Consider the following 14,849-nt stretch of genomic DNA (forward strand, 5'->3'; position numbering starts at 1 on the left):
CACAATTATTTAAAGGTAATGTGTTGTCTGTCTATAAAAGGCATATATGATCCTCCACACAAAAGTACAGTTTGCCACCTAGATTTTAGTGGTTGTCCTTTTAATGGCTGTTTCTGGTAATATTTGTTCTATACCTAGTTATATTGTTTAAACAGCCCATTAAGTAGGAGTCCAATAATAAGAATTAAAGGAACTTGAGTTTTCCTTAATGTATTTAGATGCATTACGTGCTGCTTTTGAAAATGTGAAGGTGGAACTAATTTTGGCTGGGTGCGGAAGTTTTAAACCCCTGTTTCTCTTTATTTTCCCCCACCTCCAACCTCCCAACATGAATTTTCTAAGGTTTACTCATTACAATTGTTAATTTTTCTTTTCAAAATTCACTTTTAACAGAAGACTGTTAGATTGGCTCCAAAAGCAAACAGCAGGCCGACCTGTGCTTGGTGGAGGAGGGAGAGGGTCGCGCGTTGGCTCGGGCTGGGGCTGGGGCCGGAGCTGGCGGGTGGAGAGACTTCAGGAGGGGCCCTAGCCGAGAGACTGCAGTGACACTGCCCTCCCTGGGCTGGTTGAAGCATCTCACTGGTGACGGGTCTGAAAGCACGTGGCTACGTCATGGAAAGCCAGTCTTTTCAATGCAAACTTCAACTCCTCCTCCTCCTCCCTCTAATGCCTGTAACTCACATCCGAGGCTGTGCGAGGAATCCGGAGGGGAGATTTTCCTCATGCTCACGGTTGTTGGAAACTGGAAGAGTGAGAGGAAGGAGGAAGGGGATTTGTGGCGCTCTCTACCTACTACAAGACTGACAAGGGGAGGGGGCACCTAAATTTGCATCTTTTCTTCGTGGTGATTGAGAACTGCAGGTTCAAACCGATCCCACTGAGCACTGGCGATTGATTATAAAAAAAAAAAAATCGACCCTGGGAGAAGGGAGGCTCTGTCTTCGGCTGTCAGACTCAATCTCGGAGGTGGTATTGGTGTGTGAGTGTGTGTGGTGTTTTTTTTTTTTTCTTTTTTTTTTCTTTTTTCTTTCTTTCTTTCCTTTTTTTTTTTTTTTTTTTCCTTTTCTCCTAGGGGCTACACAATGGCAGTCTTCTCTCAGTAAGATGAATCCTGCTTTGCCTTCTGCAGATCCACCCATCCTCATAGCGATCAAGTAAAAAGGCTATGGTTTTCTCTTTGGGGATCTTTTGTGCATTACTGTTCTCCCTGATTAGTTTTGATCTCAGTTGGGATTTCTTTGCTTTTTTGTTTGGCTTCATGCTGAAAAAGGATTTTTTTTCCAACCTTTTGGTAATAATCCGGTGGTGATCGAGGGGGGATAAATCATTCACCCTGGCCGAAAAAAAACAATCACTGAGAAGTCTCAAAGAAATATACCACGTGAGGGGAAAAAACTGGGAGAAGATCCGGAATATTATCGTTTTTCCTATGGTAAAACCGGTGCCCCTCTTCAGGAGAACTGATTTCAAATTATTATTATGCAACCACAAGGATCTCTTCTTTCTCAGGGTGTCTAAGCTGCTGGATTGCTTTTCGCCCAAATCAATGTGGTTTCTTTGGAACATTTTCAGCAAAGGAACGCATATGCTGCAGTGTCTTTGTGGCAAGAGTCTTAAGAAAAACAAGAACCCAACTGGTAAGCAAAACATGCATCGTGTTATGTTTTTCCTCATAATAACCTGTCTGTTGCTCATCGAGCTAGATCTGCATTTCTGCTATGCAGGAAGGCAGGGGAAACATACCAGGAACCAGGACAGTGTTGCATATAGAGGTGTTGCATGAATAAACAAGTAACAGCTGGATCGGCGTCTGCGAACCCCAAAACCATTATCAGCATCTTTTGGCTGTGACACAATCCATCACTAGGAGGGAGGAGGAAACTTTTTTTTTTTTTTTTTTCCCTAAATGTATTTGGTTGCTTAGGTTTGGTGGAATAGTGAAGGGCTATGGCTTAAGGTTGTGCCCTAGGCAGCTGAAGCTTCGGTAGTTGCCAGGAAAAAGAACCGCGAGCCCTCCGTACTTCTGCAGCAGGTTCAGGGGACGTAGCTGGGTGTCGAGAACCTGCTCGAGACTTTCTGATTAGCTTGCACAATATTCGCCACCACGATCACCTTTACCAAAGTAAAAGAGGCCCCCTCCCTCGCGGCCCCGCTCCTCCGTCAGCCCCCGCGTCCCTCCCCCGTCCAGCTCCGGGTGCCCGAGCATTAACTCATTCCCCCTGTCTGCCTCTGACACATCCTGCCACTGGGAATACTCGAGCAAGGCTTGCGCCAGGAGGAAACCCCAGACTGAGAAGACAAGCCCAGCCCCTCTAATATTTGTAACTGAAGTCCCCCTTTAGAAAGCGGCATCAAAGCCCTGCGTCGGGGTCCCACAGGGCCGGGGGTGGGGGTGAGCCAGGCCGTGGGTTCCTGCTTTGAAGCCTACTGATGATCATGCGCCCCGATTCCAGAGGGCTCCAACAGGGAAACTTGCAGTACATTACATAAGGAATGCAAATGCATCTGATCTGGGGAGTCGGATCCCAGGGGTTCCCGTCCCCACGTCTCGGCCTGAGGCAATGGGGGGCGGCCGCGGAGCTGTGAGCTAGCAACCCAGGGGAGGCCAGGCCGGAGGGCTGCATGGTGGTGGCGGCGGCGCTGGCGAGGAGGCTGGACGCAGCCTTCCTCGGAACCGCTCACCCTGGCAGCCGGGCCTGTGGCGTCCCCCGGCTCCATCAGGGTGGGGAAGGACCCAGGGTCGGGTATTCGTGTCTGGGGTTGTGTCTGAAGGAGGGAGCAGGGAAACCGGCCGTCCCGCAGTGGCAGCCCGGGCTCCCGAGGCTCCGGACGCTGGCACTGCGGTGCAGTAGATCACGGCTCTCCACGGCCTCCCTGACACCCTGGGCTCAGCCGGGGGCCGCACTGGCACCCAGAGCCCCCCGACTGGGGCAGCAAGTGGCCGCTGCCCGCCAGCCTCCGAAGCTTACCAACGCCACGTAGCTGGGGTGGCGCGCTCCGAGGGGGCTGCCGCCTGCGGGTGCCGCGGGATGCAGAGGGGGACGAGGAGGAGGTGTGGGTGGGCGGGGACCGAGGCGGTGGGTGTGGAGGCTGAGACCGTTTGCGGCCACCATTCCTGCAGCAGAGGAGAAACTGCGAGTTGTTAGACAGTCCAAAAGGGCAGGGGCTCCCGCGCTGGGGCGGAGAAGGTTGTTCCTCGCTGGTACTTCGGGGTGGCAATTGAGGCTCTCGTAGTAGCCTCTGGCTGCTCGGTGGACTCTGTGCTGCAGTGGGCTCTGGGCTCTGCCTCAGTCCTCCTCCCTGTGTTCTGGCTCTTACACCTTTTCTATTCACCCCCTCTGTTTCCTCCGCCTCCGCCTCCGTCCTTTTACCCTTCTCTCTTCTTAACTCCTGAGCGTTTAGCAACTCTGCAACGACACACCAATCTGAGACTTGCCCAAGGAGAAAACGGTGTTGTCACCTTTCCACCCGCATGTCTAATTCAGCTATCAGATGTACCCCAAGATGTACCCCAAGTCCCCGATATCAAACCTGAAACTTGCTGATGCTTGGCTCACACAAAACCAACCTACATCGGCAACACGATCTCACAGCCTAATATGAAGACCCTTTTTGCAAGACTTCCCAAAGTGAGACAGGCCAAGGGCTGCAGTGGGAAGGGGAGGCATCACTGCTTTACACCGTAAAAACAGTGGTCTTCTGAACCCTTCCTCCTGTGTTCTGTGGAAAGATTTAACTCTCTTCTGAGAAAGGAATACTGTAAAAGCAGTTTTTATTTAGATGCGATCGTTTGTCTTAGGGACCTTGAAATCAGTCCTTCCATAGTACTGGAGAGTGGAAAATAATTTAGCGCAGAACAGTAAGTTTCTTTGTAGGCCTTTATAATTTTTTTTTTTTTTGGTAAACATTTTTACTGTAAACACTAATTTCTCCCTATACACAATTCACAATCTTTTTATTACACTTCCTTCATCCCAACCACTTTCGTCTCTCTGGAATAGTTTTTACTCCCTTCCAAGGCATTTTTGGAAACTGTTGAACAAATGACAGTTTATTTTTAGAGCAATTTATTTTACAGCTTATGAATGCTAAAGTATTTGGGTACGAATTGATGGGTTAACTCAAAGTGTGTCTAAGAACATCACCAACTATTCTAATAGGATAATTTAGTCTTAGATAACCAGGGATATGGGTTCTAACCTGGGAGTTGGCACATGTAATATATGATGTATATATATATATATATATATATATATATATATATATATATATAAAATATATATATACACACACTATATATACATATATATAAAACAATGTATGTAATATATTACATGCATTTAAATAGAACTTTAATGCACCACGATTTATCTTCCTTCTAAAACTTTTAGCCTGCTAAGTTTGAATCAAATCCATGCCTAGCCATTCTCTTTCAGTATTTTACTTTCTGGGTTCCATTCTCCTGCTATTAACATGAAACCTAAAACCTTTTGCAGGTTTTTGATCCCAAGATAGCAGTAGAACTAAAAAGTTAATTGGGTAATGAAAATAAAACAAACATGAAAATTCTCTTAACTATTACAGCCAAAAGGAACAGATCGACTACTACTTATTATCTTAAATTTAAAAAGAGGAAAATTAACTGGTTTAAAACTAAGGAACTTGGGAGAATATTGACAAATACCAGTGAATTTGGTGTAAAGCACCTATTATTATTTCAGAGATAAACATTTGGTTAATTTTGCTTACTAAACCTTTGAAAGTTATGAAATAACTTACCGATTACTTTCAATTGTTTAAATTGTCAACAAGTGTAGGTAATTTGGTCAGGCGTTCCTGGGAGGAATTTCAGAGCATTGCTATATAATTATTCAGGTTGGTGTGAAAATAAGCAGATAATAGAGTTATGAATTTAAGGACAAAGTTATTCATCTACCCAAAAGTTATTGATTAGCTCTTTATTAATACTTAAATAAGAGGCATTCATTAAATAGTGCTTTGGGTTTGTTTTATGTAAAATTTAACTGGAAGAGAAGAGAACATGAAAAATGCGTTTGCACAATATATGCTTTTAAAAATAAATCTCAATGGCTTAAAAGCCCTGGATATAAAGTAAATCTGCTATCTTCATAAAAACACCCAGTCTAACAACTATTATCAGAGAACACTCTCTCTCTCTTGAATGTCCTACTTTCCTAGCAGAACAACAGCTATGCATTTAGAATAAATGTTACCTGCTTCAACTTTCACTGTATGAGTCATGCAAGGTGACTGTATTTTAGGCAAATCATTAAATAGGGAATACTAAGCCCAAGGTATTTATTTTTCCTGAAGGATACTTCATGGGTTTCTTTAAACCAGTATGATAGTTTGGATTGACCTATGTCTATAACAGGCCCCTTTTGGAAATAATCTGGGTCACTGCACTTTAAGCCAAGGGTACTAAGGAAAGAAATGTGTTTGAAAAAAGAAAATACACAATAAAGATAAATACTAAGGTCACGTTATTGTGGTCTCTTCAGGCACATAATGTAAAACAAGCAAAGGAAGCCACAGACCCTCAAACAGATACACCTAGGCAACCACACACAGGACCCTCAAATAGATATACCCGCTCAACCACACATAGGACCCTCAAACAGATACACCCAGGTAACCACACACAGGATTCTCAAACAGATACACCCACTCAACCACACACAGGTTACCCCCAAACTTCCATGGCTTGATTGGATTTTGGAAAGCATAGATTTTAAGATAAATCATGATCTAAGAGGATTTTACTGAGTACAAATGTCAGTGCCAAGTGTTAGTACGAAGCAGATGCCCTAGACCCAGTTCTGCACAGCACACTGAGAACATTCCATAAACTCTCTTTTTCTGAACTCAGTCTCCCGCTCTATCTTGTAACTCTGAGATGGAACATGCAGGGCTTGGCAGGACTCATGATCACTGTCTATTTCCTACTTGTCTGGCTGTCTTTCAGCTATGCTTTTGCCTTTCACTAAGCTGTTTTAGGTGCCAAAACACCTGGTATGCCCCTGTTACTCATTTAAATATATGTTATTTTAAAAAGCTACTTGCTTTACATCTAGGGCTGCCATGGTGTTTGGAAGTGAGAAAACAGGAAGAGAGGAAAGAAGAGTAAGCACTTTTTACCCCTCCACCTTCTTAGCCTATCGACTCATCCTAGGTTCCAGTAGAGCTGGGTGAGCCACACATGGGCCACAACCTCTGCATGTCTAAACACCGACTATATTTCAAACGAAAACATCAAATTCAGACTGCACCGCTGAAACACCAAACAGATGTAAGCTGCTGCTTCTAACATGCTTGGCTTTGAGTGGGATTCAATGTAGTATGAGTTGGCCTTGGACTCCATCCAGGAAGCTTTAGTTACTGAGGTAGCAAAATGGGTTTTGCAGAGCGGTGCCACTCCAGGAACCAAAGGATGGCATTTTAGGTAGGCTTCCAAGTACTGCCTTGTTGGGAGAGTGGATTTTGCTTTTTTGAAATGCATAGCCCAGTTAATAAATGTAAAATTCAATGCGTGATAATCTAAACTTAGTTTTAACAATGAAGATGACTTTGGCTGTACAACTTGTTCTCATCTTAGACAGCATCCATAACTGAGAAAATTTGTTCAAATGCTGCATTGCTTTCTGAAGGTGCTAAAGCTAATTCTATACTATACTTCACATTTCCCACAATGAACCATTCCTTTAAAATGTTCGAACCCAGTCTTCCATGTTTTAGCAACACAAACATTGGAGACTTTTGTGAAGTGTTTTTATACATATGGTAACAAGGACAACAACCAATGTTTTCACTCCTTTGCACATTTTGGCATCATACCTCACTCAAATTGACTCACAAGCTTTCTATAAATACCACGTAGATGTCTCAAAATGGAAGCATTTATTCAAAATAGTTTCTTTTGCCTTAAGGGGAAACAGTTGGGATGTTTGAACAGTCTAACAGGAGCTCTTCTATTCAGTGTTAAACTTAAGCCATTGCACTGTGCCTATATTTTTAATAAAACCTTTGAGCCCAACTCAGTATTACCTCCAGGAGGAATGTGGGACAGGGAAACACCGATTTACACATCTGCCTGCTCAGTGCCATAGCCTGTGTGGTGTTCCTTTGGACTTGTGTACCATGTACCAGGTTTAGTTATGTGTTTGACCTGGGTATGAAGGGCTGGGAGTTTTCTGAGAGAGACTTCTCAGCTCCTCCGTATACCTCTAGAGATGCAATAGCTCTTTTGTTTCTGGACCAACTATGTCCTGATGTTTTTTTTCTGTGTAGTTCTCTAGTTGCCACTATTGTTTTTTACTTTGGTCAGAATGTACAAGGTAGGATGATGAAGGGAACAAAAGGAGGGATTCTTGGGGACTTCCTAAACGTGAAGGCAAAAAAGGATGAATGTCGCAGACATGTTTTACAGGAAACAGTGAAGTTCTTGTTTGATCAATCCAGTAACATCATGTAAGAGTCACCCAACAACTGCTGGGCCCCACTTTGTCACTGTGTCGTGACAAAACCTCTGCTTATGACACATGGTAGGTTTTCAATACACTTTAATGAAATGAATTAAGAGTGAAAAACAGGTGTCTCTGGGAAAGTGAACTATGGGACTACAATGGGCAGGACTGTACATTTTACTTGGTTAAATTCGCTTAATGCTTACTCCTTCCCCAAAGTGCCAACCAAGAATTTGACTACTATAAAATGGAAAGAAAAAAGCTGTTAGTGGCTCTTCTTCCGCCACGATAGGGTGCCCTGAAACCCGGTCCTGCAGACATTCCCTTGGCCCACATTTCACTGCTTCCTTCTCAGTCTGAAGGCCTTAGTCTACTCTTCACTCCCGAGCTTCTCGCAAAAGACACCAGCTCAAAAGCTCACGGCCTTCCCATCTGGCACTCTCGGCCTCAGAATAGCAAACGTTAGGACACCATTAGGTTCACGGCTGCCAGACCCTTTATTTTCTTTTCCAATCTTTAATTTTCTTCTTAATAAGGAAAACGTTCCGTAAAGAATAAACTGTTCCTCATTTGAGGAGCTCCTTTCTCTGAAGATGGTCACTGGGAGCCTCCATGGCAAAGAACCTCGAGTTCCAGTTGCTTCGGAAGGAGTTTCTCGCTTAGTATTTTGTTCTTTTCCAGTTCGAAAACCAGTCATCCTCCAACCTCACAGCTTCCGGCACTCGCGCCCACCACCCTCATCTATTTCGCTTCTTCCTTTTTGGTGCCACTTTCCAAGGTGCAGGGTGCTGGGCCGCTGTGGCCTCGGGCTGAGAGGCGGGGACTTGCTACCAAGGACCAGAAAGTTTGGCAGAAGCCAGGAATCGGGGCCCAGGCCCCGGGCTTCCGGAGAAGTGTGTCATTATTCGGGTTCTGCAAAGCCGGGAGCCGGCCCATGCTGCAGCTGTGCCTCCAGGCGCGGAGCCCCTCGGTAATCCGGCTGAAGCTGGCTTCCGAGTCTGAGCTGCTTTGGTCCTGAAAAGTGGGGAGCCCAACGGGGAAAGCGGGCTTCCTCCCGGCTTTACCCGTTGGCCCAGCGCCCCGGTCCCGCCGACGCCCTCTGCTCCCGGGGATCAGCCATCACCGCGCTCCCAGCCTTGGCGCGCGGGGGTCTCCGCTACGCAATGCGGCGGAAGCGGCCCGTTGGAGCCGCCGTAGTGCGGGAACTTTCCGTTGCCACGGAGATGACCCCTGACCCTAGGGCGTCTCTGGGACCCGGCAGCCGACGATGTTGTTGCTATGGAAATCATGGCGGCCGGAAGCCGCCGCGCGGGAGCGAGTGGGCGCGTGGGTCTGGGCTAGGGCTCCTGCCCGGGCACTCTTCCCTGGTGGCCGGCAACCCAGCAGTGAGCGGCCGGCTCTACCGCCCGCAGGGCGCGCGCTTGCAGGTCACTCCGTCGGCGTTGACGCGAGGGCACCCCGTGGGCACTGCGGGACCTGAGGGAGGGGAAAGCCACAGGTGGCGGCCTCTGCCCGCCCCGTCGCGCCTCGCGCTGGGAAGCGCCAGCTCTGGACCCGAGACCGATCTGAAGGAAAGGGAAAGGAGCTGGCGTTTCTGGTGATTTTGCCTAAGCTCAGGACTGGGAGAGGACAAGCCGAATTCTGGTCTCAGCTTCCCCACTAGCTACTGGGAGACCCTTGGCGGGTCCCGAAATTTTCTGAGGTTTAGTCCCCTCGGCTTCTCTAAGAAGGATATTGATTCTATTGATTAGAATAATCCCAGATCAGCCCTAGCTCTGATATTCTAGGTTCCTATAACGTTCACACCCGGTCCTGATTGTAAGTGAACTTCCCTCACCCCTTCGCCGTATCTCTCGCGGCCTATGTTGACTGTGTTTAAACTGTGTTCTCAATTCAGAGACTATCAGAGGGTGACCTTGGCGATCACGAACGACCTGTTCCCTACAGGTGTGGCAACTCCTTCCCACTGGAGGAAGCAACTGTTCCAAGAGCCAGCTTTGGAATTGTAGGCACAAACACAGGTAGACCGCTTTGAGCCTTGGGTGAAGAAACACGTATTTTACTGGTGACACTAGGAAGAGTTCCTCATGCCCTTCATAGAATTGTGTGGTTGGTGCTGAAATAGATGGCGTTCCATTTATCCGTTATATCCCCCAGATATCTTTTCCTTAGAGAGTTTTTAGATTTTCGGGGTAGGGGAGGGTGTCTCCACTGGTTTGTTTTTCCTTGTCTCATCTCCGTGCTATTGGGAAAAATCTTCCCTTTTTTTTAATAAACTTCATTTGTTCTAAGTTAAGAAGTTGAAAAGATTATTTTCAGAGCTCATTACAACTCTGAATTTCTGAAGCATTTCTTTTAGGACATATGCTCTATATCACTTTGTCAGTAACTACAGTCTCTCTTAAAACAACAACAACAACAACAACAACGTGCTACTGTGTTTGAACTGTTGATGCTGGAGATACAGGGGTGAAGAAGGGTTCTTCCTTCAAGGAATTGGCAGGGAAGACAAAAAACAGGATCAATTATGATGTGAACAGTTCTGTGTAGGTGGACCAAGGTGCTATAGGGCCAAGGAAGTGGGGCATGGAAAGGTTTCTAGAGGGAATATAACTCAGACTGAGTCATGAAGAAGGACTAAGAGTTAGCCACGTGGGAAAGGCAATGGTTAGGCTGTCACGGAAGAGAAAAAAACATACTTTTAGCTTTGAGGGAGTCAGAGATTGTGGTGCAGACTGAGAATACCAAGTACTACTGAGAAACAGAGAGTGTTTGTAGGGAGTGGCAGGTAGTGGGGTTGCAAGGTAGTGAAGCACAGATCGTGAGCTTCGTTCTGTGACGTGAACATACCTACCCTTGAGACAATCATTATGGCTACAGTGTGGAAAACAGCTTTGGTTTGGGCAAGGTTGAGGGTAGAAAGGCCAGGGAGGAAGAGCAGTGAGCAGTGGTGAGACGTCCAGAATAAGGCACTGGCAGGCACTAGAGAGGAAGTGAAGTCCATTTGTCTTAGTGGCCAGTTTGAATTTGGGAAGGAAGTTGAAAGAGGAGTCTGAAATTTTCTGATTCCAGGTTTTTGATTTGGACAGTTCCTGTTGAGCTAGTCTTCTGGCTATTTGCCAACAGAACACTTCCATTTCCTTGAGACATGGAATACAAACTTTGCTCTCTTTTGTCTGTTTGTATTGAGGGGCTGAGGTAGCTTTTAACAGCAAGTAGGAGACTTAGACAAGCTTCTCTTTCTAGATTAAAATTTAAATGGACAGTTCTGGGAGAGTTACAGTGGGATAAGAAGTTCATCTTGATTTCAAACCTGAAAATCCTTGGGACTGGGAAAAAATGCTTTGCGATAAAGATAAGCCAAAATGATTTTTTAAAAAATGATCATATACAATTCTTTGTTAATAGCAGATTTTTTTATGCACATGATACTTTGTTTAGTTTGAGGAGTCAAGTAGTGCAATTAGAAGCCAAGTTTTCAGATTAACTATTCAGGTCTGGCAAGTCAAAAGAGAAGGAAGTGCGAACTTTATTGAATTTAGATATGTAAGTGTGTGCACCTGCTTTTTAGATAGAAATGAATGTAGTTGTAATTAAAATGCCTTTTTTTTTCTCCTGCAACATTTTGTTGTCTGCACAATTATAGTGGATCACTGAAGTGTGTGGTAACCTTATCTGTAATGCTGCCTCTTAAAGTGTAGCTTGGGAGGGATTGTAATATCTGTTCCTTCCACTTCCTGTGTGAAGCACACGGTATAATATGGTACTATAAAAAGTTAGAAATGTGAAAATAAGAAGGCTTAAAGACAAAAACAAAAATAATCCCTTAATTGTAGTCTTTTTTGTTTTAATAGCCATTTATTCGAAGTCTGAAACTCATCCTCTTTAGTCGTATTACTGCCGTATACCAGGTGACTGTAATATTTAAGCAAAAAAAGGACCCTGTTTGCCTTAGACCTGGGTCACATTTCTATGCAAGCACTCAGCAGTAACCATCATTTGGCCACAGCATTTTATTGTTGGAGCAAACTGAAAGCAGCAACTCAATAGCTCTTTCCTCCCCTATCACTAAATGACTTGATTTGTTTCCTGAGAATTTATGTTTCTCATTAACTGATTATTTTTCTTATACCTTTAAACTTTTTTCAACTCACATGACAAGTAACGTAAAATACCTCACATCTCGGACAAATAATAATGACTGCTAAATACTGAAATACTTTTAATAAAATCGATAGTAAATGTTAGAAGTTTTTCAATGATACAGTTAAATCTGATATAGGATACAAATTGTACATCATTATTGCTTATTATTATCTCTCTTATAATTTCCTTTTAAAATGTTGGGAATAATTTTAAAGAACACAGTGCTGAGGCCATTCTGGTACATGTGTGGCAGATGTGCCTCTGTATAGGAGATACTGTGACATGAATGCTACAGGGAGTGTGTGGTCCAACATGCAGGCATGACGTCCACCCAGCTTTGTCAGACCCTTGCCCTTTGTGGTAGCAAAGTGCTTTTCCAGCACTGATATTTCACCCCTTTTTCTCCTTTTCTCTGTATTTGTACTATCCGATTCTAGATTTTGTCCTTCTACCTTTTTGTAGTCATGTTTTTCAAAAATTTTTTCATCAACTTACTCTTCAGGCAAGATCAGGATTAGTATTCAATTGGATTTACCTCCTTTACATTCATTACATTAGGAAAATAGACCTAAAATAGTTGTCACAAAGTAAATGAGAAACATCTGTCTGAACTTGAAACATTTACCCAAAGTGATGTTTATTTGACTTAAGTTTTTTCTTTAGGTACTTCAAATTCACATGTAGCAGAACGTGATGTGAATCTGTTGCTTTGATTATATAACTAAGTCACTTTTAGGCCATTATAAATATCCCACCTAGTTTTCTCGTTAATGAATGTATATTATACTTACTAGATTTTAAAAATTATATGACTCCTGCTTTAACAGAAATGTCCTGAATTATTTTGAATCCTGTGTTATTATTAGTTGGTAACAACTAATCTTTAGAGAATGCTTCTATATGCTAGGCACTCTACCTGTACTATCTAATTTCATTCTCAAAATCACATATAGGAAATTCTGCTATACTTCTGTTAAAAGTTATGAAGCCCAAGCATGAAAAGATTAAGGAAGTTACTGGAGAGTACCTAGCTAGTAACTGAAAGATCTGAGTATAAAACCAAGTAATCTGTCTCCACAATACATACACTTAAATTCCTAAATTGCAGCTACTTCCCTAGGAAAGATGTTGAACAGAATGCTTGTGGAAGTGATCAGTATTTCTGCTAATGACTTTATGAATTATTCTGTCCTGAAACTAAAAGGGACTGTAACATATTCAGTGTTTAGCTATCTCAAATTTTTAATGCTTTCTTATTGAGATATAATTTATACACGTTCCAGTGCACAGTCTTAGCTTTATGGCTTAATGTATTCTAACAGTTGTGTGCATCATTGTAACCACTACCCTAGTCAAGATACGGAATATTCCTATTGCCCCTCAAAATTTTCCTTATTTCCATTCAGTTCCTACCTGTCCCCCCTCTGAGAAGCAACCATTATTCTGATTTCTCTCTCTTTAGTTTGAGCTGTAGTAGAACTTCATATCATTAAATTATGAAGTCTTCACACTTTTGAGTTTGCCTTTTTTGCTCAACATATTGTTTTTGGGATCTGACATTGCGTGTTAGATATGTAGAATTCAATGTGGTAGCCTCTGTTTTATTTTGTAAACTGGAAACCCCTAACATCTAAAAATTGTCAAGAACTACCAAGGGTCTGAGAGTTTACCCAGCTTGCTAGTCTGCCGCAGTTACATGATGCCGACAGAAGACAGGAGACTCCTGGGTCAGAGACAGGGGACTTTATTATTCAGAGCATAGCAGGCAGCATGGGCTTCATGTGCTTGTCAGTTCCCTGTATGTCCCCAAAGCCTTTCAGGGGCAATGCTGAGTGTCCCAGGTAGATGCTTGCTCACAGTGGATTTGTGTCATAGCACAGGAACACTGAGTTTAGGAAACTCCCAGTCTTTTAAGGGGCTCTGGCAAAGCTGCCCAATCTTTCTCTGCAGGGAGGTGTTATCTTTATTATCCTGGTCACGAAACAAATCTGTCCTCTAACCTGGAGCGAGGTACCATCTCTAAATGACAAGGTGGTTTGCTATGCAAATATTTTTGCAAAGACAGTCTGGTACAAATGCGGTTAGAAGACAAGCAGAAATGACATGAGAAAATTCTCATTTAAATCTCTTTCCGCAAGGCAACTGTGTTTTCCTTTTCTATTTCTCTTGGTACTGCCATGCTTACTGCTCTATTGATGTATTTACTTATTGGAAAAATAACTTATTTGGAAATTATCTTGAAAGGGATCATGAAGTTTTGAGAAGATAATATACAATCGCATATGGCAAATTTCTCTCCATTTATTAAGTAGCTAATATGTGGTATGTTAACATTACATGTTAGTTACTGAGAGAGATTTAAAACATTCTATAAGGGTTTGGTCTTTGACCCATAAGTAATGAAACTAAATTTATGGAGGATACTAGACATGAGAAAGAATTCTGCTAGAAGACTCATCTGGGATAAAAGGGGAAGAAGGGGAAATATTTTAGAGAAGCGTGACCTCAGTTGACTCTTGAATGTGTGTTTCCATTGGTAGGAGAGATAAGCATATTCTTGGCAAGGGGAGTAATGTGAATGAAAGTCAAAGGCTGGGATTATTTATTGATAGAGTGAAAGGTACCTGATTGGGGATTTGTGGGAAGTTAATAGAATCATATTTTAGAGGATTAGTGAAATCATATTTTAGAGTCCAAAAGCCTTGTAGAGGAGTTAGCCTGGATGCGGTGAAAATTAGTGAACTAGGGAACTTTTCCAAAAAGAGAAATGATGTCTTTGAGAATTGCTGAATTATAATTGGGGAGTGTAACTGTGGGGAGGGACAGTACTGGGCTGAAGGAGAGATTTTTGTATTAAGAAAGCAATCAAATGAAAATGTCCTTCTGTTAGTTTGAAATGCAGAACAGGAGCTTGGATGAAAGCATGGTTCTGGATATGTAATATGGGCAGGAGAGAAATTGCTCAGTAATTAGGAAGGGATGAATTGAAGGCATACGTTGAGAAATTGTGGGCCAGGAAGAGCACTGCTTTGTTGGAATGTAGAAGGATGGGTGAAACAAAGTGTAAATGAGAGACATAGGAGTCACTGTGGTCACTGTGGTGCCTCATGCGAGAAAGAGGCCTCCATCGACACTTGGAAGTCATAGATAGTTTGTTGAGAATATGAGACATGTAGTTAGCAGTGACATTTATGTTATTGTTACATGTAGTTGATAGTT

General features: G+C 43.3%; 1 protein-coding gene across 1 annotated transcript in view; it reads left to right on the forward strand.

The window, feature by feature from the left end:
- The first annotated feature begins 629 nt into the window (after positions 1-629).
- Positions 630-14,849, forward strand: part of FGF14 (fibroblast growth factor 14) — a 675,796-nt gene continuing 661,576 nt past the window's right edge. The window contains exon 1 of the mRNA XM_074387467.1: positions 630-1,637. Coding sequence (XP_074243568.1) covers positions 1,430-1,637 — 208 coding nt within the window. The 5' untranslated portion in view covers positions 630-1,429. The remainder of the gene's footprint in view (positions 1,638-14,849) is intronic.

Source organism: Saimiri boliviensis, chromosome 16, assembly GCF_048565385.1.
Source record: "Saimiri boliviensis isolate mSaiBol1 chromosome 16, mSaiBol1.pri, whole genome shotgun sequence".
In the NCBI taxonomy this organism is placed as follows: Eukaryota; Metazoa; Chordata; class Mammalia; order Primates; family Cebidae; genus Saimiri; species Saimiri boliviensis.